The sequence below is a fragment of the Mesoplodon bidens genome, assembly GCF_964165515.1.
Source record: "Mesoplodon bidens genome assembly, chromosome: 10".
Classification (NCBI taxonomy): domain Eukaryota; kingdom Metazoa; phylum Chordata; class Mammalia; order Artiodactyla; family Ziphiidae; genus Mesoplodon; species Mesoplodon bidens.
The window spans coordinates 41,575,448-41,602,474 of NC_138172.1; the positions used below are offsets into that span (position 1 = coordinate 41,575,448).

General features: G+C 44.7%; 1 protein-coding gene across 1 annotated transcript; it reads right to left on the reverse strand.

Annotated features, from left to right (window-relative positions):
• Nucleotides 1-19,260, reverse strand: LOC308623768 (uncharacterized protein). The gene is made up of 5 exons (XM_081246463.1): nt 19,078-19,260; nt 14,073-15,201; nt 12,588-12,730; nt 4,900-4,952; nt 1-3,130 (listed from the first exon to the last, which is right to left on the reverse strand). The coding sequence occupies exons 2-5, from the start codon at nt 15,188-15,190 to the stop codon at nt 2,042-2,044; spliced, it is 2,403 nt and encodes an 800-aa protein (XP_081102589.1). The 5' UTR covers nt 15,191-15,201; nt 19,078-19,260; the 3' UTR covers nt 1-2,041.
• Between the last annotated feature and the right edge of the window lie 7,767 nt (nt 19,261-27,027).

A 27,027-nucleotide genomic window follows, 5' to 3' on the forward strand; every position in this document is an offset into this window, starting at 1 on the left:
CAGGGTTTTTATTAGATACATATTTTCTTCTAAGCAGTTTGTAACTTTCTATATATGTAAGAATGTCATATACATGTATATGTATATGTGTATATATACATACATATGTTTATATGTATATACACACACAAAGATATCAGAATGTTTGAATTGACTCATAGGTGAGGGTCATGTGTCGTATACGCACTCTCAACAACCTTAAGGGCAAAAGAAAAGGTCCTTCCAGTCACTTCCCATTGACAGCCACAACCCTCAAGATTCACATTTTAGAGCTGGAGAAAAATCAGTAGTACCTCTTATTTTGACACCTTAATCTCCTGAGGGATTCTCACTCCTTTACATTTTCCCACCTAATCTTTACAACTATAGTCTTAGCTACCCCTGAATTCAAAACAATCTTAGGCATATACAAAATAACATAAGTAGCAACTGCAAAAAAATTTTAATTCTCCCTTTGAAATGAATAAGTCTCTTAGTGTTTGGATATGCTTTGTTTGGAGATGGTGCCTGGAAGGTGTATCTAAAGCCTCCACACTCAGCCTGAAACACAGAGGTTAGTAAATTGCACGTTTTGTGGCTTATAAAGCTTGAGGCAGCCTGTTTCCAAATGAGTGTGTCCTTCTTCCCTTTGTCTATTGATAGTTAAATCCGGAAAACCGTAAATAGTGGTGCGCCTGGCAGGCAGAAAGTCATTCAGTCTTCCTGCAGCTCTTGGGGACCTCTTTACTCAGTGCTTAGAAAGCTCTGGATTTTTATTAACTATGTAATCAGTCCTCACCTAGATGTCATATCTGACCTAAAAGTGTTCCTGGACCTCAGGCTCGTGCATTCGTAAATCTGGTGTTTCAAAGCCCCCTGGAGATGCCTCATGATTCAAGCCTGGATGGGATGGACTGCTCTGGGGGCAGGAGCAGTCAGTGACAGGCAGCCCAGGGTCTGTGTGCCTAGGGCTGTGTTCAGCTCACAGACCGCCAACTTTCTCTTCCACCAACTCCTGTTTTGACCTAAACCACCTCCTCCTTCTTGGTGTCTCTTTTAGGGCATCTCTGATGCTCGCATGGAATCTAGGGGTTCACTCTGACTCTTCTCTGCTCCTCACCGCCAAGCCAAATCTGCCCCAACTATTGCTAACTCTCATCCTAAATGCTGTGAGAATACACTCCTCCTTCCCATCTCCTGCGCCTCGACCTGAGTGGAGCCTCCTCACTCGATCAGATTGTTTTGGTCTCCTTGCCCTGAATGCTCACCTTTCCAGGCCATCCTTTGGCTGTGGAATGAGCCTTCTGCAACACTGGCAAGGGCTCCCTGCTCTGCTCTTGGACTTTGATGAGCAGCGCTGTCCAGGTTCCTCATGCTCTCACCTCATCCTTCCTCCCCTGGGGTTCCCCCAACCAGCGCACATCTCCCCACAGCCAGTCTTTGCCAGTGCGGTGCCTGCAGCCTGGACCTCATCTTCCCCTCCACCAACAGACCATCCACCTCCAATCCCTTCTCTGCGAAGAAGCCTTCCCAGCTCTTAACGGGCCACAGGGCTCTCCCCTGGTGTGAATGTCTGTGGAACTTATTAACCACACCTTGGAGGGGAGATCCCACATGGAAGTTGTCATTTCTTAACTTTTCTCCATGTCTTTTCTCCCCATGGCAAGAGAAAGATCTATTTTAAGCACATTTGCAACCTGGATGTTGTCCTACACCGATAAGAAACTATACAATACTTTCCTCAGTTCATTTTGTTATTCCCGTTCAGGTAACCAAACTCAGGAATTAGCAATTCTCTGAGGGTTTTTTTTTTTTTTAATATTGAACTTTTGCAGTGAAGGGAGAGTTTGCCAATAAATTGATGTATGTGGAGGGGAGGGGAGAAGGTTGCTATTTCATCACGTGTTTTGATTTGGCTTTCTAGAACTGATGAGCTTGAAATATCTAATACACTTAGAGCTGATGCCAAATAAATGGATGAAACTTAGACCCTCTATGGCAGTAACTTCCTCTTTAAAAAAACCGCTCCCGCCCCTAGTCTGCATATAAAAACTGAGTCAGGTCACAAGCCAACAGAGATTTCCTGCTCCCCCGTGGATCTTGTATAAACGGAGCTCGTTCGCTCTGGAGCGTCTCCCTGGAAGACTGGACAGCCTTTGCAGAAGCGTCTGGCAATGTGCTTTCGGAAGAACTGTAAGAGATAGCTTCGGAACTTCTCCCCGACGAAGGCGTAGATGATGGGGTTGATGCAGCAGTGTGTCATCCCCAGGGTCTCTGTCACCTGCATGGCTTGGTCCAGCCTATTAGAGTCACTGCAGTTATTCAGGCCAAAGAATTCCTGGAAGGTGCTCAGAAGAAGGACGATGTTGTAGGGAGCCCAGAAGAGAAAGTAGACAATCATGATGGCAAAGATGAGCCTCACGGCCTTGTGCCTCTTCTTCTCGTTGCGACACCGAAGCAGGGTTTTTAGGATTCCCGAGTAGCAGACGATCATGACAAGCAGTGGCAGCACCAGGCCCAAGATGACTGTCTTTAAAGTTTGGAAATTCTTCCAGAAATGATACTGACTGGATGGAAAATGAGGGCTGCATGTATAACGAGAACCCTCTTTTTGGGATTTGGTAAAGATGATTCCTGGGAGAGAGGCGAACACAGCCACCACCCAGGTGACCCCACTTGTCACCACCCCAAAGGTGACCGTCCTGGCTTTCAAAGCAAACACAGCATGGACGATAGCCAGGTACCTATCAATTGTCAAGAGGATGATGAAGAAGATTCCAGAGAAAAAGCCAATGAAATAGAAGCCCGTGAAAAACTGGCACATTATAGTCCCAAAGTCCCACTGGTCTGCAGCATAGTGAGCCCAGAATGGGATGGTGAGGATGAAAATCAGGTCAGAGATGGCCAAGTTGAGCAGGTAGATGTCAGTCATGCTCTTCAGCTTTTTGCAGTTGATCAGGATGAGGACGACCAGAATGTTCCCCACAAAACCAAAGATGAACACCAGCGAGTAGAGCAGGGGCAGGAGCTGGGCTGCAGTTTGTCTCACATTGACTTTTTGGCAGGGCTCTGACATCCCATAATCAATGTCGTAGAGGGGACTTGATGTTTGATAATCCATTTTGCTCGACTCTGTGAATAAAGAAGAGATCTTTTATAAAGTCCTAGAATGTCCTTAACAGTCTGTCATGAATGCAAACTATCTTAAACACCAGTAGATTTTTTTTTTTTTTTTTTTTTTTTTTTTTTGCAGTACGTGGGCTTCTCACTGTCGCGGCCTCTCCCGTTGCGGAGCACAGGCTCCGGACGCGCAGGCTCAGCGGCCATGGTGCATGCGCCCAGCCGCTCCGCGGCATGTGGGATCTTCCCGGACTGGGGCACGAACCCGTGTCCCCTGCATCGGCAGGCGGACTCTCAACCACTGCGCCACCAGGGAAGCCCACACCAGTAGATTTTAAAAGTTGATATATAGATTTCTACATGTAACTTAAGTCCCTTTTTTGGTCAAACAGTGAACTTCTGTAGTAAGGGATGTTTGTTGCCTGCTTCTCTGCTTACTAGATGGAGAGTATCATCTCACCAAATAAAATCTGATGTTGCATAGCCATGTGGAGTGAATGAAGCTGTGATAACAATGTCCAGAAACTGGGTCAGGCACCGTCCGACACTGTCTTACAATCTGTTCTGAAGCTGCCATTCCCAGGAGTTAGTTGACACACAGCATCACTACGAGCGTGCTGGTGGTAATGAACAGTTCCCCAGGGCGCTCTGCCTGCCAAACACCGTTCCAAGCTTCACTTCCATTCATTCAGTTAATCCTCAAGGTGACCCAGTGAGGCAGGTCAGGTTATTGTCCCCGTTTTGCAAATAAGGACCTCAGAGCACAGAGAGGTTGAGTAACTTCGCCAAAGACACACAGTGAGGAAGCAACTAATTTTGAATGCAGGCAGCCTGTACTCTTATCCGTCGTGGTCCCCTGTCTTTCACTCTTTGGTGAGAGAACTAAAAACAGGACTGTCAGCCTGGTGCCTCAGTGTAGTCAAAATGAAACAGGCTGATGCCGGAGTCCCCTGAGAAGGTCATAGGAACCAGCAGCCAGTTGTGAAATCCAGACTGCCATTCTCACATTTTCTCTGAAGTTTGTGTTTGTAGTTTCTGAGCTGCTATAATTAAGAGCTCCCACACATACATAAGAAACGGCCAAGGGGACAGTGTTTCATCTCCCATCATACATCCTGGGTTAGCTCAGTCCCTTCACAACCCACTGACTTGCCTGGTCTATTTAAGTTCCACTGCTTGATTGAGAGTTTTCCCTAATTAGTCCTTGTGAGTCTCAAGCTCCTGGTACCTCAGATTAGGCAGCTGAGAGAAGCACACAGAAAATCTCACCTTTAAATTCTGAGCCAGAAAAAGAATCATACACTGAATATGCTGTGAAACTTCATTTGATATTTGTAACTTGTTATTAATTTGGACAATTTTCAGGCTTCCTTCTTTTCTTGGCCAAAAAAAAAAAAAAAAAAGAAGAATAAGACTTAGACGCAACTTCTGGTTAGGCGTGTGTTCAGAGGGCATCCTGATGAGGAGGTTTTAGTTCTCCTTACCAGAAGATAATCTCTGTCAAGGTTTTGGCCAATAATCATCATCTCTCTGAAAAATCTTTCTTATGAAAGGTGAGGGCTTTTTAAAGTAATATTGCTCCCTTTAAAGTCTTTCATTCATAATCATGTTTTGTATCTTTGATGTTATCACAGTCTGAAACCATTCTGAATTCTAACTTTTTCCTTAAAGATAATATTTTAAGATAGTTCAGCGAGCACCTGGTGTTTTTCTAATGTCTTCCATGGTTTCCTGCAAAGGCTTTTACTCATCACACAAGCTGAGCTAAGTAATAGGCAAAGTGGCTGAGAGATGACTTACCGAGAGAGATTCTTGCAGGGGGACAGATGTCTCAGTTCCTCTGACCAGTTGAGCTGTGCAGATCAAACATACAGCATAAAAGTAGGAAATGCACAGTTTCTTCTGACTTGGGGGCGGAGTTTTAATGAATAAGTATGTGGCAGTGCAGAAAATCATCAGAGAACAGTCCTTTTTTTCTAAAAGAAAGAAAAATTGAGCTTGAAATAGACTAGAAAATAGATAGCTGGTCTGAAAGCTTATTCATGGGCTTCCCTGATTACACAGTTTCTTTTTGGTTCTCAGTTCATCCAACCACAGTCTGTTAGAAAACAGAAAGAATTGAAGGGAAAACAGAAAGAAGTGAAGGGTAATAGAACTAGAAGAACATTCATGTCCATCTAGTCAAAAGCCCTCATTTTACTGAAAGAAACTGCTCTCCAAGAAGCAAATGATTAGGAGGGCTTAAGACCGCAGGGCTTATCAATAGGGAGGCTCAAAGGGTGAGAGATTCTGACCCCCTTGCCATTTGTTTTCCATGAAAGCCGGCTGAAACCAACTTTGAAGTGAAGGGAACGTCACCTTAACCCTGTGCTCCCCTTTATCTGCTCTCCCCTCACCCCCCTTGCCTGCCACAACTCACACACATATGCTCACTACCCGATACTGTTTTCCTCTGCAAACTAAAATAACTGGTTGCTTAAGGGTTTTTACTATACCTTTACCTGTGAGCTAAACATGTTGCCCATCTTTCTCCAGATCAAGCATCTTGGGAGCATGTCATTATGAATTTTCGCTCTCCCTATCCACTGTTTTGCAGCCCTCCAAGCCAGCAGGCATTTGTGAGTGCCTGTATTCTGCCAGGGATGTAGGCAGCAGAGTTCCTCACTCCAAGATACAGTCTATCTGGAATTTCTGTGAGAATTTTTCAACACGAAACAGGCAACAAATGGCAGAAGAATAGGGTCAAGTTCAAGATTCTATTTCAATATTATATGCAGTCACCCCAGGCTTCCTTGGTGGTTGGTTACTTATCTATAAACCTTAATTGTAGACCACAAAACCAAGAACATAGTGGAGAGCCAGCGCCACAGAATAAGAAGCACTGGCTTGTGATCTGAGGAGACCCCAAACCTGTGAAAGTGGCCTCTACAGTCAGGTTGCCTGAGCTCGAAGCCTCGCCCTACCCTCAGCTTTCTTATCTGTGGAGTGGGCTGAATAATGGTAGTTGCTTCATGGGTTTGTTGGGAAGATTACATGAGGCATCCATGTCCAGAATTTAGCACATAATATACACTCAGTAAACATCAGACTCTTAGTTATCATTCAGTGATCCTTTCTTAGAGAGATTTATTATATAAAATTCTAAAAAAATTGGTTCCCTGTGGGGTCCTTGTCTAGAGCATATTAGTATCAGCAAAATAGAAGCTGAAAGGGAGAAACTAATGGCTGGTGCTTACAGAATGGAAGGATATGACTGCTGGGAAAAGCCAGAAAAGCACAGAAGGACCCAGCAACTGGTAATCACAACCAGGACAGTGAGTTATGAAGAAGATGTTCAAGTTCATACAAGAGGCAGCAATTGAGAACTGGACTCTAGTCATGAGGCTGGACTTAACACCCGGCTTCACTCTTTACTACTTGATTTGTACAAGTTACTGAAACTCTCCAGGCCTTAGTTTTCTTACCTGTAAAATGGGGGGGAAAAGCCCCAAACACAAACCTACTCGACAGATCTGTGGTTGAGATCAAACGACAGAACGAGTTGTAGTCTTTTGTAGGTACTGGCTCTCTGTGGGCTAGTTAAGCAGCGACGTACAAAGTATGCTTGAGAAAGCGTTCACAAAATGTGTAGCAAATAAATTAATACAGAATTTCACAGGAAATGGGGAATATAGTTTTGGCTGGTGGAGGAGAAGCCTTACGTTCACTGGTAATACACTGGGTAGAACTCTCAGATGCTGCCAGACAAATGTTGCTTTTCTGTGTGTGGCATTGGTTGCTTTGTATTGTGTTGCTACTTCACCATGTGGAGCTGGGGCTTTGCCCTGTGTTCTGTGGGTCTTGTCATGGGGTGGCTGTGGAGTTGAGGGCACACTCACCCCCAGAGGGCAGCATGGAGCAGTGGAGCAGGCTCGAAGTTGCCCGTACTGTGCTGCTGGCTCACTGTGTGCCCTTGGCAAGGTACTTCCCTTCTCTGAGCTTCTGTTTCCCCATTCTGTGAAATGATGTGCTAGACTTGGGGGCCCCAAGGGGCCTCGCCCCTTAAATACAAAATGACTCCATGGCCAAGTTGGTTTGGAAAATACCACATTTGGGCAATACAGGGTGAGGATTCGCAGACTGAAACAAGGAAGCACAGCTTAGCAGGGTGCGTGACCCCCTTTTAGGGGGACATTCAGGTCACCTCTTGGGGTAGGGGTTCATCCCAGGGATGCACAAGGAAGGGAGGACCCGTGGGAACGTCTTCAGCATTTAATCAATGAAACGTTGCTCTGGATACAATAGCAACAGTAAACCAGCAGTTCATCATGCTGTGACTTAGTTTTGCCATCTCCGCTTCTTTTTTTACCTTGGCCCTCCCAGTTTCCCAGTTTGCAGGGCTCTGGTTCTGTTATGTATGTATGGCCTTCAGACTCTCCATGAGAAATGATCTTCTGACTGGTTTGCTACTCTGGACTTGATGCCCAGCCCTCCTTGTGGAGTGCTGGCTAGGCTTCCAGTAGCTGCTCCACTTTGAGTCATTACACCCGAGTTCCGAGGGCTGCTTCTCTCTCTGGACTCAGAGCTTCATCCACAAGATGGGGAGGACATTGAATCTCTTCCTTGGGTTCAAAGGGCCAACTGCATGAGCTCAATGAGCTGAAACCCTGCCACACAGCAGCTCACACAAACAGACGGGCTCACGCTGACTCTAGGTCAATGTGTCAACAGTGAGATGGACTGAAAAAATACCAAATGAATCTTTTAGTTTTTAAAACAGGTGTCGGATTCTAAAACCAACACATACTTATTGTATCAAGTTAGGAAAAACAGAAAAATAGAAAGTATGGAAAAAATTAGACATTCTCACAATCTCAAAACAGTCCCTCTTAACACATGATGTGTTTTAATCCACACCTTTTCCCTTGCATACTTTCTGATTAATTGTTCTCACACACATTCCAGTTCTTTATGCTGCTTTTTTTTTTTTTTTGCTAAAGATTACTGTATAGGCATGTCCTCATGTTATTAAAAATTCTTTATAAATGCAGCTCTTTAATTGTTATTTTTATTGAGGTATAACTTATGTGCAGCAAAGCGCACTAGACCTAGGTGTACATCTTGGTGAAGTTTTGATATGCGTACACCCTGTAGCCAGATGATAGGGAGTAGCCTTGTCACCCCAGAAAGTGCCCTTGTACCCCACCCAGAGGCAGGGGCCACTCTGACTTCTGTGCATGGATTAGATGTGCCTCTTCTTTGACTTCATATAAATGGCATCACAGACTCTGTCCTCTTTCTGGTTTCTTTCGTTCAACAGAATGCAGTAACTATAGGTGACAGAGCTCTGTTAATAGACGGTTGAGCCCTTTCCCTGGTTCACTCACATGGACAGCATGTTTTGAGTGTTGCTGTCAGTGCTCTGGTATCTCCACCAAGGAGGAAGCTCCCGGTGTCCCAAAGCCCCCCTTCACCAGGAGAGCCAGAGAATCCCCACGGTCCTCGAAGAAGTAGGAAGAATCCCTCGCTCCCCCAACCAGTGTTACATTTTGCACTCATGTGCCTCAGCAGTGATGCTGGGGTCCCATGACTCCCAGTGCCCCTTCACCTTCTACCCCAGACACCCTTCGTGGCGAGTGGGGCTGGGAGGCCACCATGCTGTTCTCTCCACTCCCACTGTGTCTGTTCACTAGACCCTTCCCAGTATGACCCCTTTTCCCAGCCCACGCACCATGTCCCCCTCACCCTGTGCAAATCATCAAACCAAGTAGACACTTACAGGCTGTCCACCTCATCACTTTATTAGATATGTCCAGACCTGGTGGAAACCCCTTAACTCTGCTGGGAAGTCTGCTCTATGCATTTTGGGTATTTCTTTCCGATCACTGCCCAGACATGGCGCTGATGTAACCTTATGTGCGGTAACAGAAGTCTAAGATGCTGATTAAGGTGTATACTAGACCCACTGTGGTCTTCAGTGGGTCAAGTCATACCTGCAGCTATGTGTTCAGCTCTCTACATAACAGGATATGTGGGACTTTTCCTGTTGTCCCAGAGCTGGCAACTATGGCCTGAGGCTGAGGGCAAAGAGGTGTTATGTACCCAGCAGTTCTACAAAAAAACCACTGACACCTAGGATCACACACCTCCCCCAGGGCTTACTAAGAGTAACAGAATCAGCCCTGTGCCCCTAATCACCATGACAACCCTTCTCACCCCATCCTGTGTAAGGAGACAAGTTTGGGCAGGAAAGGGTTATAGAAGTGGGTGGGGGTGTTGGGAAGGAGGGTGGGGTTCCTCTCCCCAAAGCCAAAGGAGGGGCCTCTGAAAGAACCATGTGAGGAATGGGGTCTTGCAGGAAGGGGAGGCCAGTGCCTCATTCCTGGGTGGGGCATCCACTGGGCAGCAAACCAGCTGAGTGGGAAGAGGAGGTTCGAGACAGGTGATGGTGGAGATGGTGTGGCCGTGAGGCAGCAAGGATATCCCAAGGATGTCAAATTAAAAACATGGTGCTAGACGGGTGGCGTCTGAAGAAGTTTCCAATCTCAGTCCCTCACCACACCCAGGGCCAGCCTTCCCCTGAATTCATGGGCTGCCTTGTAGAGGTCAGCTCACCAGCCCAGACACCTCTTCACTCGTGTTGAGTTTCCTCTTGGCAGCCCTTGGTGGCCTTTGCTGCTGGCTAATCTCACCTGAGGCCATTTCAGTTTGTCAGGGAAATTTTAAACTTTTTTTTTTTTTTAGTATTTATTTGGTTGCATCAGGTCTTAGTTGCAGCAGGCGGGCTCCTTCGTTGCAGCCTGAGGGCTCCTTAGTTGTGGCTCACAGGCTCCTTAGTTGGGCATGCAAACTCTTAGTTGTGGCATGCATGTGGGATCTAGTCCTCGGACCAGGGATCGAACCCAGGCCCCCTGCCTTGGGAGCGCGGAGTGTTAACCACTGCGCCACCAGGGAATTCCCAGGGAAATTTTAATAATGAGAAAAAGTGAAAGTGGAAAGATAGGGTCTTGATGGCTTACTCCCAGGAGGCTGCAGGGCCTCTCTGAAAAAGTGCTCCAACTGCCCCAGTTGCCACAGATGGAAGAGGATAGCATGGGGTGGACTGTGTCAAGCCCCAGCTCCACCAGAAGTCTTAAGATACCCATCCTCTGGAATGATCATCTTTCCTGACATTTGCTTAACTCAGCCCACTTCGAACGTTCTCCCTAGAATAAAGGAGACTTGAGGTTTCTTCCACTTCTAGATATGGAGATGGTTGGCAACTTTCAAGTGGCAGTTTCTTTGGAGGCAATAAAATCCTACTGTAGCTATTATAACAGTGATGCAGGACTGTCACCGGGTTAGTCACCTCCTCGGGGCTTTCAACAAACTACACGTGCACCTCTGTTTCTGTGCTTTGCACAGTGCATTGTGATTATTAATACTCTGTTCTCCCCTGCGCCTCCCCATCAGCCATCCCTGGACTAGGAGGTCTAAGGGCGTGGGAATAACATATCCGTCGTTATGAACCCGCGCCAGTCTGGCACACAGTAGATCCTCAGGTGTGCTTGTCACATTGAATTCCATGATGGAAAAACAAATAGACACTTTTCCAAATTTTACCTCTGAGGGCACCAGCTGCCATATGTATCTGTTACCTTCTCTGCTTCTTAGCAGGCAACCTCCACGAGTCAGGGGCGTACCACAGTGAACATGGACCTCTTACTCCTGTGACGTGGGGCCGCTGTATGGCCGGGGCCCTGGCTCTGCTCTCTGCGTCTTCCCACTCACTCACCAGGCACCTGGGCTGAACTTGTGTTCTGGGACGGGCCTTCCTGCGGCTGAGCAGAGAGAGCCAGAGGCTCCACCCAGTCACTCGACACTGTCAGTTCTGCTCACTTTCTGGCTGTGGCTTGGGGCAGGGGGGTCCCTCTTGTAGGGGCGCTGCAAGTCACACGGCAAGGACTGGCATGTGTAATGACGGGGAAGGGAGTGAAAAGCTGTGAATCATAAGACAGTCTGTCGCACCACAGCATAACAAAGCAGGCAGCTTAAAGACTTTTTTATTGTGGTAGGAATACAGTATGAGATTTACCTTTTTAACAGATCTTTAAGTGTAGAATACAGTATTGTAGGCACACTGTTGTAAAACAGATATTAAGAACTTATTCATCCTGTATAACTGAAATTCTATGCATGTTGATAAATGGATAAAGAAAATGTGGTCAATACATCTAAGGAATCTTATTTCATCTTAAAAAAGAGGGAAATCCTGCAATATGCAACAACATGGATGTACCTGGAGGACAGGATGCTAAGTGAAATAAGTCAATCACAGAAAGATAGGAACTGCATAATTCCACTTATATGAGGAATCTAAAATCATCAAACTCATAGATGGAAAGAATAGAATGGTGGTTGTCAGAGTTTTGGGAGAAGAAGGACAGGGTAGTTGGTAATCAGACAGTTTTTCTTTTAAAACAATATAGAGTATTGATTCATTTTCCAAGTCATAGTTTTTTCAAACAATATTTATGTTTCATCATAAACAAAGTTTATGCATTCATTAGGATAATATAAATATCTGCAGGTGAAGCATCCCCCCCCCCACCCCTGGCAACACACACACATCTTTCTGAAACCTTCTCTAGCCACGAGGCAAGAAAGTAAAACCTTAGTAACTTCCAGTGCCCCAGTTGCCAGGTTCCAGGAGCCTTGTGTTTCTTGCCTGCATCAGATAGGAAATGCACTAACATATATTTGTATTCTTAGCTCAGCCAAGATGAAAATCTTTGCTTATTTAAGTGAGCTTCTCCAATTCCTCTCCTTTACAAATAGGATTTAAAAGCTTTGATTAGGAGTCAGCTTGAATTAGAAGTTCCCACCGGCCAAAGAGGGGACCATTTGAGCATCAGTCAGGACACTGGCAAAGCATGAAGCATTCACATAGGACTAAATCCACGACTTCCTAGACTTCCTAACGAGGCAAGAAGATTTTTGGTAGCAAGTCAGAATAAAGACAGTTGAGATGACAGTTGTGGAGTGTGTGCTGTGATCCGAATGAGATTATTTAGATGCTACATCACCGTGAGCTAGTAAATCCACAGATCAGAGACCTCCAACTCCCTAATCAACATTTACTTACGAACTGGTGGTCTCCCAAACATACCACGTGCTCCACCAACACCAGAACGGTCTCTCTGACTAATACAGTATTTTTAGGCATGGCATAATAGTAACTCTTAAAATGATACTTTACCACAATTGCAAGTTGCAGTTTTCAGCTTTTATTTAATTTTTACTTTACATTAAAAAAAATGTGTGTGTGTGTGTGTATATCTGAACTCTTTGCCTGTATGCAAAAATGAGGTGCTGGAAGGTAATTTGGAAGACATTTTTTTCCACCCTATCTACCGTATTCCTCATCGAGGCCTGCCCTGCCTGGTAATAGACCCTGAGGTTACAGGCCGACGTTTGATTTCCAAGACAGGCCCCTTCTCTGCTCTGAGCACACACCCCAGTATCCTCACCGATTGTCTTCCCTCTCCCGGGCCCAACAGGGGGTTCTTGTTGCACAGTTTCCTTCACATTCTCCCCAAAGCTACTCTCCTGGACCTCTACAAACTGGCTTTTGGAGTAGGGTAATCCTCCAGGCAGAGTTATGTGATAAAGGCTGCAGGGACAGGTGGGCAGCGGCAGCAGGAAAGCAGGAAGAGCCACAAGGAAACAGACACCATCAGATCCAGAGACACGAGGCTTATTAAGTGTTCTGACGCATCCTTCCTGGCTTCTGCGCTTAGCTGATTCTGGAAACATTCCTGCACATCCTGCTGCGAGCTTGCCCCTCCACTCGGGATGGAGGAACTCACTAGTGCCTACCCCTTTCTCATAATCATGACCTCCAACCCTCCCGTTTCCAAGCGAGGGCTTTTATTTTTTCATCTCATTAAAGTTATGCATATTTTTATAAACAAACACTTCAGTAAAATTTTTTTAAAGATTTATTCATTTTATATTTTATTATTGCTGTGTTGGGTCTTTGTTGCTGCACATGGGCTTTCTGTAGTTACGGTGAGCGGGGGCTACTCTTCGTTGCAGTGTGTGGACTTCACATCGCGGTGGCTTCTCTTGTTGCAGAGCATGGGCTTCAGTAGTTGTGGCACACGGGCTTAGTTGCTCCGCGGCATGTGGGATCTTCCCGGACCAGGGCTTGAACCCATGTCCCCTGCATTGGCAGGCGGATTCTTAACCACTGCGCCACCAGGGAAGTCCTTTAGTAAATTTTTGTATAGGGGAATGAGGCCTAAGAAGCATGTGAACAATGGAGCAAGATACTGAATAGATTTCAAACGTAGGGTGCGTGATTGTCATAGCTAAACCATAATAAAGCAGAAATGTGTCATGCACTTAGCAGAAGGGGGATCATGGACCCAACCAAAGCTTCTAGAAAGTTCTTACAGTTCCTAAGCTCTCCATGAGCTGGGGAAGCCTCCAAAGTTAAATACAGTAGGAGATGGCGCTAAGGGAGAGCGAAGCCCTTACCTGCATCCTTGTCCAGCCTGCATCCTCGTCCAGGCTCAGCCTTGTTGACACTTTCTCCTCCTCCTCCTTGGTCCTGGCCCCACTCCCCCTTGTTCCATTCACTTGTGCCTATCTCGTTCTCTTCCCAACCTCTAGCTGATTAAAGAAATTGGTAGAATAAGAGAGTGAGCAAAGTGGTGACGAGGGGGGAAAGAGCAAAAGCACAAGGCAAAGTGACATTTGCCAGGAACTGCGATGAGCTCATTGGAGAGTCCGGGTCTCTGCCCACAGTTGTTCTGGAATATCCCCTGAGCACATGTTGGCTCTACAAGGAATGACACAAGTCTGTCTTGGTTCACAAAACCCTGAGGTTCCTGGGCAGTTGCTTTAGAGACTTAAGAGTTCTCTATTCTTCAACAAACCGTGGAGGCTTATCATCCTATATAGATTGCTGTCTCCCTTTGAAAATAACAAGCAAATTGCTACTCCTCTACAAAACAGCTGAGACTTCCTGCTCCCCAGTGGAAGGGGTATATGTTGAACTCACTCGATCTCCTGTCTCCCCATAGAAGACTGGGCATTGTTTGCAGAGGTGTTTGGCAATGTGCTTTCGGAAAAACACAGAAAGATACCTTCTGAACTTCTCCCCGACGAAGGCATAGATGATGGGGTTGATGCAGCAGTGCATCAGCCCCAGGGTCTCAGTCACCTGCATTGCTTGGTCCAGCTGACTGCTGTTCTTACAGTTACTCAGGCCAAAGAATACCTGGAAGGTGCTTAGGAGAAGGACGACGTTGTAGGGAGCCCAGAAGAGAAAGTAGACAATCATGATCATGAAGATGAGCCTCACGGCCTTGTGCTTCTTCTTCTCGTTGCGACACCGAAGCAGGGTTTTTAGAATTCCTGAGTAGCAGACGATCATGACAAGCAGTGGCAGCACCAGGCCCAAGATGCTTCTCATTATTGTATGGAAATTCTTCCATCCTAGTGGAAAATAAGGGGCACAGGCATAACCAGAATGTTCTTCTTGGGATTTGATAAAGATGATTCCTGGGAGAGAGGCAAACACAGCCACCACCCAGGTGACCCCACTTGTCACCACCCCAAAGGTGACCGTCCTGGCTTTTAAAGCAAACACAGCATGGACGATAGCCAGGTACCTATCGATTGTCAAGAGGATGATGAAGAAGATTCCACCAAAATAACCAATGTGATACAGCCCTGTGAAAAATTTACACATCACGTCCCCAAAGACCCACTGGTCTGCAGCATAGTGAGCCCAGAACGGGATGGTGAGGAGGAACAGCAGGTCAGAGGTGGCCAAGTTGAGCAGGTAGATGTCAGTCATGCTTTTCAGCTTTTTGCAGTTGATCAGGATGAGGACGACCAGCAAGTTGCCCACAAAACCAAAGATGAACACCAGCGAGTAGAGCGGGGGCAGGAGCCGGGCTTCAATGTGTCCCACAGCGGTCTTTTGGCAGGGCTCACTGTAATCATAGTCATAACTGGTGGTGAGTTCTTCATCGTTCCCCTTGATATTCGTTGTAAACAGAGAATGAGATGTGGAAAGCACATCGTGGCTGAACTGGGGAAACGTATCATTGCCATCCATCTTCCTTTGTCCTGTAAACAAGAGGACTAGACGATGACACACAACACAACAGCTGCAATCCCCAATCTTACCAAGGTCCCTGCTCCACTTAAGCAACGTCCTAGGCTTTGTCTTTGCTTCACAGCCATCTCCTTGAAAGCGTGTGTGCTAGTTCATCACTTCCCCTTATTCCTGGTTGCAGACACCAGTCATCTCCGCACAGCCATTTCCCAACACCCTTGGCCTTCCCAGAGAGCCTGACTTTCGTGATAAAGGCCGACCATATTGGACACTTGCTTTCTCTAGCTCCTCTGCAGTGGCACAAGGCCTGTGACCCATTCCTGGATGATATTTAAGGGGACTCCACTGGGGGCTTCTGGGGATGCTCATAATGAGCCACTATGAGTTGCATTTTCTGTTACCTGCCACCCAGAGTGTTCTGATATCTCTCTCAACTTTCTGTCTCCATCAGAAAACTGCTCTTGCCAGAGTTGCAATGACAACCCAGTTTTTAAACACGCTGGCTTTCAGTTTCTTTTTCATCAAGCATTTGATCCTTCTGCTGACTTTTTCCATGTAAAACTTTTGGCTTGGGAATTCCCTGGCTGTCCAGTGGTTAGGACTCCATGCTTTCACTGTTGAGGGCGTGGGTTCGATCCCTGGTCAGGGAACTAAGATCAAAATATCTTGATATTACAGTGAATATCAAGGCCAAAAAAAAAAAAGGTAAAAAACAAACAAACAAAAAAACTTTTGGCTTCCAGGAGAAAAAGTGGCTCACCACTTCTTTTTCATTTTCTTTGTTGGTGTCTCTTCCCTCTGCCCACACTGTAAGAGTCCCAGGCACCATCCTTGGCTCCCACTTCTTTACCATTTACCTCTTTACCCTTGCTCCAAAGTTCTTCCTGAACTGTGTTGTCTAATCTCAAGGTTCTAAGTTTCCTGTAGGCTAATGCTTCCCAAAGCTCTGCCTTCCAGTCCCACCTCAGAGTTGAATTTTCCATTGCCGACTGCATATCTCCCCATGGATTTATTCATTTAACCAATATTTATTGAGCACCTGCCAGGAGCCATACTCTATTTTAGGCACTGGAGATACAGCAGAGAGCAAAGTGGGTATCATATAGCTACCTCAAATTCAACCCACCCCAAACTGAACACCCCTGGGAAGTTGCTTCAACTTGTGGATTCTTTATCTTGGCTATTGTCATTTACTCCATTACTTAAGAAGTAAGTTTTGACATTGTCCTGGGTCCCCTCTTCTTCAGAAGATTAGGAGCTAGTCCTTTGGAGCCCAAAAGACCTAGATTTGAATTCTGCTTCCAAACTACAGTTGTGTAATTCGGGGCTAATTACTTCTTCAACTATCAGTTTCTTCATGTATAAAATAATAATAAGCTGAGTTGCTATGGAAACAAAGACGTAGTGCAGCATCTGATACAGAGAAATGCTTTGTATTATTATAACTAAGTCTTATGAATTCTCCCTCATAAACACCTCTGAGTCATCCCCTCTGCACCTCTTTCAACTGACACTCTCTTGCCTCCTATACTTCTCACTTCTGGCTTTGCTGAGCTTTTTCATTTGTTCATGCCTTATTCTTAGCCATGCTCCCATTCAGTCTGTCTTCTCTGAAGCTGAAATTGGATCATGCACTTCTCAGTTTAAAACTGGAGTAGCCCCACGATGTGTATGTGGCGGGGCCTCAAAGGCAATGCCCAGACTACACATCATGGCTTTTCTAAGCTCACTTCTTCTCAGCTTCACCTCTAATGACTTCTCAAATCCCAGATCCTGTGCTCCAGCCATACCCATCTTTTTTCCATTTCCCCCAGACTCATCATTTCCTTCAGGCTTTAGTGGTTTTGCACATGCTTGCCCCTCTGCTTAAAATGGCTAGTGAGCTCCTATTCATCCTGCAGTACATTCTGCTCAAATTCCCCTTCTCCGTGAAGCCCAACCCACCTCCTCCGTCAAATCATTCTTATCTCATAACACTGTGTGTACCTCTAAATAAGCACATTATCTTCTACACATTGTGTGCTCCTTGAGAGCAAGGACTAGGTCATGTTTCTGGCTTCAGCTCTTATGATGGCACCTGGCTAAAGGAGGCACCAATAAATGTTCATGGACAAAATACAGAAAACTCGTAATAAGTGTGACAGCTAACATCGTTAGAATTGGTTCTTAAGAATATTCATTTTTTCCTGGCAATGACTGTGACTTTGTTTTTATCCGTGTATACACCTTATTCTTCAGTTTCTCTTGTGATTGATACATTTCACAGATTTTGAATTTCATAGCACTGAACTAGATTCTTTAAATCAGCAGCAACTAAATAATACCTCTCATCAAACTTGGGGAAAAAATGTATCCACCTAAAGAATTAAAACTATAGTAATTAATTGAGTGTTCCTTAAGCTCCAAGTGCTGTGCTAAATACTTTGCATACATTAATTAATTTAATCCTTGCAACAGTTTTGTGAGATCAGTATACATTTTACAAGTGAAGAAATAGAAGCATGGGTGGATTAAATGATTTTTCCAAAACTCACAAAGCAAGTAATGGCGGAGCTGGAATTTGAACCTTGGACTATACAATTTCAAAGGCCCGCAGGGGTTTTCATCTTCAGGCTCTGAGAGCAGAGATGGATGTAGAAGAACAAGTAACAGATTTTCTAGTTATTCTTCCATGCCTTGAACAGAACTTCTTTGGCATTTTAGCCTTAAAATCCACACACTTTCCCATATAAGCGTGCCCCACCCATACATACACAAGCACACACACACACACTCAGAGACATTTCCGCCAGAAGATAAGCTCCATGAAGGCAGAGAGATTTGTTTTGCAGTGAGCTATCTTGGTGCCCTAGAAGCCAGCCTAGCACATAGAAGCTGCTAAATAAATATCAGTTGAAAAAGTGAATAACAGCGAACTAGCAGGCTACAAGCTTCTGAGAAGCAAAGGGCTACCCTGTGGACTAGGCTCCCAGGTAATCCAGTGGGAGATCTTATAAAGACTAAAATATTGGAGATCCTTGCACACAGCCTTTTAGCTGCAGCAAGCCCTCTGGGCTGTTCTGTAGGTTAGTCTCATCTGTACAGGAAAGTGTGGACTGGATCAGTGATTCTGAAATGCTGGCTTTCAGTATCACACAGGAAGCCTGTCAGTCAGAAATATGCAGCCCAGACCCTCACTCTGGTGATTCAGATTGTGGGTGAACTGCCCCAGCCACATCCACAATGTGTTTCCTATGCTTTGCTCTTCACCTGCCCTGGCCTCTCAAGTGCCAGCCACCTTCTCCTTTTTATTACCTATTCCCATGTCACCCCAGTACACCTAGCTCCTACCACAGCCGACACGTAGCAAGGGAACTGAAGGGCACTGGTTAATATGTCACTTTCAGGTGTCAAGACACATCATCCAGAATTGATTAAAAGCTGCCTCCCAGAAAAGTGAATCCCTCACTTCAGCCTCTGAATTGAGGCAAGAGGTGCATTTTGGTGCAGGGCCTGGACTATCACATATATGGACTGGAGAGGGGGAAAATCTGAGGTAGAAAGCTCCAGCTCTTCACAGTCCTTGGCGGCTGGGAGGGGCAGAGTGAGAGGAGCAGTAGTTGAGAAACCTGATTGTCCTACTTTCTTAATTGTCTTCTTTTAGCCCACTCTATCCTACCACCTGAGCCCTGAGGGGGGTTTCCACTTTGCGCTTCCTCACTGCCATTGGGGTCTCTCTGACATTCCTGGTACAGATGCTGCCCTCCACCCGTTTGTCCTATCTTGATCATCTCCCAAGTTCCTGGGTTGTGGAGACCCTCAGGATGCTCCCAGTCCCTGCATCTCTAGCACTGAGGTGCTTTGAGCCTTTGGTTCATAAAGTGATAGAAAAAGCACCCCCAACTCACCGGTAGATGGCTTCTTCCAAGTGGCACTGGTGTGTCAGGCTTCTCAGCAACTGAACCAAACAGATCTGGAGGTAGAAACTTGGTGTGCAGAAGTAGGAAATAAAGTTTCCTGCAGAAAGAGAAGGCGGAGATACAAGGGCAAGAGTAATGGTAAAGATTTGAAAAAAAGAATGATATAGTTCTTCTTTTCCAGCCAGGAACACTGTATACTAGGTTGAAGTCTCCAGAGTAGAATTAATTTTGAAATCTTGCTTATGCAACCTTGAGGGTAAGTTAGGCACACCCTGTGTCTGCTCCTGGGTCTAACAGCTCTGGGCTTCTTTATCTTGTGGGTCTCTATATCTGGAAATCTTCCACTCTCTTCTGCCAGTAATAATTTGCATGAAATGAGCACATCAGAATTTCATTTCCCGAGAAGATAAATGCTAATGGGGGCTGTTGGTGATGGTGGAGGAAATATAATTACATTTTGTGTGACCATATGCACTGATTTCAGTGGCATCAAGGATTTGGGACTTCGTTAGAAATGTTATTTAGATACAGCTTCTTAATGAAAAGGGAAGGCTAAGTGGTCTCTTGTGTCAGAGATGTCCTTAGTAAGAAAAGTGCTTAGCTGTTATAGGTTCCACTTCTCAGAAAGAAGTTTTGCTAAAAGAAAACACCGTTGAGATTCTGCGAAGATGGTGTTGTAGGAAGTACCAGCAATCTCTCTCCTCACCTAGACAGCAATTACTCTGATCTAACTCTTTTGGAACTCTGGAGTCTATTTTTTTTTAATTAATTAATTTATTTTTGGTTGGGTCTTCGTTGCTGTGGGCGGACTTTCTCTAGTTGCGGAGAGTGGGGGCCACTCTTCCTTGCAGCGCATGGGCTTCTCATTGCAGTGGCTTCTCTTGTTGCGGAGCACAGGCTCTAGGCGCACGGGCTTCAGTAGCTGTGGCACGCGGGCTTCAGTAGTTGTGGCTCACGGGCTCCAGTAGTTGTGGCTCACGGGCTCCAGTAGTTGTGGCTCACGGGCCCTAGAGCGCAGGCTCAGTAGTTGTGGCACACAGGCTTAGTTGTTCCGTGGCTTGGGGGCTCAAACCCATGTCCCCTACATTGGCAGGTGGATTCTTTTTTTGTTTTTTGTTTTTTTTTTTTTTTTTTTGCGGTACGCGGGCCTCTCACTGTTGTGGCCTCTCCTGTTGCGGAGCACAGGCTCCGGACGCGCAGGCTCAGCGGCATGTGGGCTCTTCCCAGACCGGGGCACGAACCCGTGTCCCCTGCATCAGCAGGCGGACTCTCAACCACTGCGCCACCAGGGAAGCCCCTGGCAGGTGGATTCTTAACCACTGTGCCACCAGGGAAGTCCTAGAACTCTGGAGTCTATTGAGGGTCTGCAACTTTTAGGGGAAGGCTTGGATGACCAATTGCAGTAAACTTTGGCCAATTTCAGCTCTTAGCACAGTAGCAGCCACCCATCCCCCACCCCAGGCACCTTGGCAGGCAGCTGTGCACATGTTCCTGGAGCAGCTTGCACATAGCTTGCAGGAGCCAGGGTGGGTACAAATTGAACCCTGTCCTCCAAATATCAGGGATCTGTGCTCTGATCACTGATGACTACTTCTAATCTTAGAAGTGCAGACAAAGAGAAGGGCAGCCATTGTTGTTGCATTTCCCTCCACTGTTGCAAGCCCCTACCCCTCTGGCTGAAGTGACTTTCAGGGGATTTAAAGAGCCAATGCCCTTTATTTTTCTCCCTTTCATTTTTCTCTTTTTCCTTTTTTGGAAGCCACACATGAAAGACTGGGACCTTCAAAAGCAGGTGCATTTCCAGGGAAAATTAGAAAGTGACCACACATACCCAGGGAAAAGCACAGGCTCAGAAACAACCTCCTGAGAAGACCTTAAGTTCACACTTCAGGCTGATGCTTGGCACAGAGAGAGATTATAGCAATAAAACAAAAACAAACAAACAAAAAACAATTATATAAGAAAAGCAGAAAACCCTGGAGAAGGGGGAGAATCTGATTTCCAGAATTATCATGTTATTAGATTCAAGTGTCGAGCAGGAAAGTATGGTCCGTTCAAAGGGAAAAAATAAATCAACAGAAACTGTTCCTGAAAAAGATGTGATGGCAGATTTATTAGATAAAGACTTAAAGATTCTCAAAGACTTAAAGGGAGACGTGGGGAAAATCAAGAAAACCATCTATGATCAAAATGCAGATATCAGGGGCTTCCCTGGTGGCGCAGTGGTTGAGAGTCCGCCTGCCGATGCAGGGGACACGGGTTCGTGCCCCGGTCCGGGAGGATCCCACACGCTGCGGAGCGGCTGGGCCCGTGAGCCATGGCCGCTGAGCCTGCACATCCGGAGCCTGTGCTCCGCAACGGGAGAGGCCACAACAGTGAGAGGCCCGCGTACCGCAAAAAAAAAAAAAAAAAAAAAAAAATTGCAGATATCAGTAAAGAGATGGAAAACCTAAAAAGAAGCCAAAAATAAATTCTGGAACTGAAAAATACAATAGCTGAAATGCAGAATTCAGTAAAGGGATTCAAAAGTAGATGTGAACAGGCAGGAGAAAGAATCAACAAACTTGAAAATAGAACAATGGAAGTTGTTGAGTCTGAGGAACAGAAAGAAAAGATTGAAGAAAAATGAGCAGAGCTTAAGGGACTTGTGGGAGTCCCAGCAGAAAAGAGAGAGAGGGGCAGAGGGAATAATTAAAGAAATAATATCTGAAAACTTCCCAAATTTGCACAAAGATGTTAATATATACATCCAAGAAGCTCAATGAACTCCAAGTAAGATAAATTCAAACCCACACCAGGCACATTATTATCAAACTTTCAAAAGGGAAAGACACAGAGAGGATCTTGAAAGCAGCAGGAGAGAAGCAAATTGTCACATACAAGGGATTCTCAATAAGATAAATGTTTTTCCTATAACCGGCAAAACTATCCTTCAAGAGTGAGTGAGAAATTAGGACATTCCCGGATAAAAGAGTTTTTGTATGTTATTGAAGTTAAGCTATATATTTAAATTAAAACTTCAGGAGGTTAAATGTGACCCTCATTGTACCCACAAAGAAAATAGCTATAGAACATATACAAAAGAAAATAAAAAACAATATAAACATTCCACTACAAAAAAATCAACTAAACACAAAGACAGTAATGCAGGAAATGAAGGACAAAAAAGCTATAAGGCACATAGAAAACAAATAGCAAAATGACAGAATGAAGTCCTTCCTTATCAGTAACTACTTGAAATGTAAGTGGATTAAACCCTCCAATCAAAAGATAGAGAATGATAGAATGAATTGACAAAACAAAAACATGGTCTAAGTATACACTGTCAGTAAGAGACTTTAGATCCAAAGACAAAAATAGATTGACAGTGAAGGATATTCCGTGCAAACCTTAACCAAAAGAGAGCAGAGGTAACTATGCTGATATCAGACAAAATAGACATTAAGTTTGCAAGAGATAATGTTTGCAAGCGATAATGAAGAAGGACACTATAAATAAAAGGTTCCATACAGCAAGAAGATATAACAATTATAAACATTTACACCTAATGACAGATCATCAAAATATATGAAGCCAAAACTGACAGAACTAAAGACAGTTGTACAGCAATCACTGGCAACTTCAGTACCCCACTTTCAGTAATGGATAAAACCACCATATAGAAGTAAGGGAATAGTCACTTGAACAACACAATGAACCAACCAGATTTAACAGATGTGTATGCACAACTCTACCAAACAACAGCATACGCGTTCTTCCCAAATGCACACGGGACATTTTCCAGGATAGGCCATATAGAAAGAAGGATCTCATGCTGTAGGCTAGGCAAATTTCTAAGCTTTGATTTCCCTAGCTATGAAACAAATAATAAGGCCTCTGGGGTCTGTGAGGTTTAAATAAATGTAAAGCAGCTAGTACAGTGCCTGGTGTGTGGTAGGCTCTCAGTAAATCGTAGTGAATAACAATAAAACACTCAGGGAAGTTCAGGTGTCCTTTCTAGATTTCAGTAAGCTGTGACCATGTATCCTGCATAAGACCTGTTTTTCGTGCTAAGCAAAAGGGCCTCAGGTTGTTCCTTAGAAGCAATTCCTTGCTTGAACAGGAACAGGGAAAGTTCCCCAATTATCTCCTAATGTGGTCTCTGGGCAGGGATCAGAAGAGTCTTTCTGAGGTTTCAATAACAAAATGGGTGATACTCACCCCAGCGTTACTGGGTCCACTTCCACTTAGGGACTCTCCTGATTCCAGCATCTCGCTCCTAGTTCCTTTGAGTCAGTCTGGGATGGGGAAGGTCAAGACCCAGGAATTTTGCTGTTGCTGATTAGGACTACTCTACATTTCTGTCTACATACAAGACATCATTGATTCCAGCTCTGTAATTTTATAAACAGAGAGAAGCGTAGAGGTAGTTAGTGGTAGAGCCAGGATTCAAATCTTTGTCTTATCTCTAGGGCAGGGAACAGAAGACACACTCAGCTGAGACTTTGAAGACTCGATAAGGATGAGAATGTGTACAGAGGGGTTGGCGGGGTTTAAAGGACCAACAGGGATGTTGAGGTGCCCAGAGATGCTAGCAAAAGTGGGAGCTGTTAAGAGTCAAAAGAAAAAACAGTATCACCTGAGCCCTGTTGATAGCTGAAGATTGAAGGATACAGGCACTACTAGAAGTTACGCCAGGCAGGAGAGCAGGATCAGAAAGTACCCTAACCTCCTGCTGCCACTCTGACCTCCTGCCAGTGCTTCTTGGTGATTGAACCCAACTAGAAGAGGGAGCAGCAGGGAGTCTAGGTGATGTAACCCATAGAAGTCAGCTTCCCAGGGCTCAGTGGATCTGGGGAGAATGGCAAATACCCACACAGCTATCGAGTCAAACATTTTTTTTCTTGTCACTTTGTTTTCACATGGTCCATATGGACAGTCATAAAACTGGAAACTGAAGTAAGTACACCTTAGAATTCTTTATGCACATGGAAAGAATTAGGAAAGATACTTTTCTTTGAGCTTGAGAACCCCACGTCTACTTGTTGGCACTGGGTTCATGGTTTCTGAAATTCTCAGTCTGGCAAAGTAGTATGACCTTTTGAGCAGACTTTGGGGAAAACACACCACCAGCCTCCTGTCTCTAGTGTGACTGCTGACTAAGCAGGGTCACATGGAAGGCATGGCCATGGTCATCTCAGGGTGACCTGAGCCAGCGATGAAGAGATGCTCAATTCTTCTGTAAACCAATGAAATAAAAATAGTTTGGGACTTCCCTGGTAGCACAGTGGTTAAGAATCCACCTGCCAATGCAGGGGACACGGGTTCTATCCCTGGTCTGGGAAGATCCCACGTGCCATGGAGCAACTAAGCCTGGGCACCACAACGATTGAGCCTGCGCTCTAGAGCCCACAAGCCGTAACTATGGAGCCCGCGTGCCTAGAGCCCGTGCTCTGCAATGAAGAGTAGCTCCCGCTCGCCGCAACTAGAGAAAGCCCATGTGCAGCAACGAAGACCCAATGCAACCAAAAATAAATAAATAAATAAATTTTTTTAAAAAAAGTTCATGCTCCCTGAACGAAGAGGGAAGAACCAGACCAACACTGGCCATGAGAAGTTTAAGATTCTTGTTTATTCATACTCTGAAGGTCAGCAGCTGAGTTGGGGGTTAGACCATTGAAGCTGAAAGTTAGGTGTGTTCCAAGAACCTCTCTGCCCCTCCATGGATGGCATTACTCAACCAAATGAAAACATGGGGAAAAGCATGGCTGGAGAGAATGCTGCTGGGGCAAGGAGATAGGAAAGGTTTATCAACAACCTGAGGGAACTTTGAGGATGGCCCCTTGACATCGTCAGTTGGATTTGTTCAGTTGACACCTTTAGAAGATAAACTCTTGCTGGTTTTTCAACAACGATGCTTTTGGTTGATTGTGGTTTCTATAGTTTGCCTGCTTCCTGTGACTTGCTAAAATAGATTAGTGAGTTCTAGGATTTTACATCTTCAGTTTTGGTTAAAAACAATGATCTGGACTAATAACCATAGCAGAAGCACAGTTATATGTTCCTACATGTTCTGATCATGTCTTCATAATAAAAACTGTGCAAACTTTTTCTACTGTTTTTGTTCCAAGTGACAAAGCAACACAACAGGGCATATAGTCACAGCAGGAAAGCCCAGAAACTACACACGATTTTTGGAAAGGAAAAGTGTCAAGTAACAGACAGAGGCGAGACATGAATTTCTCCTTTGTTCTTCAAGTTCACTACCATCTCCAAGTGAACCAAGAACAGACTAGAATATGTGATGAAAAATAGAAATAAAAATGTCATCAAAAATGGTAATTTAAGTATTTATTAATTTAAGAGTGTAAGGGTAGCAGATTGGATGTTTCCATACCTTCGGGCCAAATAAACTTTGGGGAAATAGATGTGAAGTCAGAATCTTGAATACATTCACTTGCTGTGAAGCCCCCTCAAGTGACTTAAGGTGATGTCACTTGAACCGTGTAGTAGGGAGATAATGCTGTGTTCTTCCGTAGCCCAGATACTTGGAACTACTCTGTGACTAGAATCAGATCTTAGTCTAGATGCCTCAGAAGTGGCCTACTCTGGGGAGGAAGCCTTGGCTGGGGATGGGTCAGAACAGAGTACTTAGAAGGCATTTTTAGCTGCCTCTCAGTACATGACAGCAGTGGGTTGGGGGCTGGTTCTAGGGAATGAGAAGCTAGAATTCACTCTCACCACCATTACCTGCCCCCCACCCCAAGGCATGGTGAGTAGGAGGAGGATGGGGCGAGTACCTACAGAATGAGGTTTCATACATGGCATTAAGGGCCATAGCTACTCCTCTCCTACCGCTGACATCATCTACTATTTGCCTTTGTCTTCTGAGGTGTCCCAGGGAAGGGCATTATGCTGTACCCAACTGCAAGAAACCCAGATAATGCTCTTTGCAGGCACAAGTGGCATGAGAAGAAACCCATAAAGCTTGACGTGGCAGATTCTGATTGGAGGACATGACTGAGGCCTCATCCTGGGTTGCTGGGTGGGCAGTGGGTGACGGAAGATAGTAAGAGAGACCCTGATCAAGTGTGGGCTAGTTGGAGATATACACATATCCATGCTTTCAGCATGAGATATATATATATATATATATATATATATATATATATATATATATCTCATGCTGAAAGCAAAAGTTGGTTCTTTGAAAAGATCAACAAAGTTGAAAAACCTCTAGCAACACTGATTAAAAAGAAAAAATACAAATAACTAAAATCAGGTGAAAGTGTTTGTTACTACCAACTTTACAGAAATAAAAAAAGATTCTAAGAGAAAACTATGAGCAACGTCCACCAATAAATTAAATAACCTAGATAAAATGGAAAAATTTCTAGAAACACATAAATTACCCAAGACTGACTCAAGAAGAAATAGAAAATCTGAAAAGATCTTTTAAAAAATAAAGAGATTGAATCAGAAATCAAAAACTTCCCAACAGAAAACATCCAGGACCAGGTGGCTTCACTGGTGATCTCTACCAAACGTTTCAAGAAAAATTAACATCAATCCTTCTCAAACTCTTCCTAAAAATAGAAGAGGAGGGAACATTTTCTAATTTATACTGTGAAACCGGTATTACCGTGATAGCAAAGCCAGACAGAGACACCACAAGGAAACTGCAAGTCAGTATCCCTTATGAATACAAATGCAAAACTCACAACGAAGTACTAGCAAACTGAATTCAACAGCACATTAAAAAGATTGTACTCTGTTGTCAACTGGGATTTATCCAAAGAATGCAAGCATGGTTCAATAAAAGAAAACCAGTGTAATACACAACATTAACAGAATGAAAGAAAAAAATATGATCATCTCAATTAACACAGAAAAAGCATTTGACAAAATCCAACGCCCTTTCATAACAAAAACACTCAAAAAAGTACAAATAATGAGGAA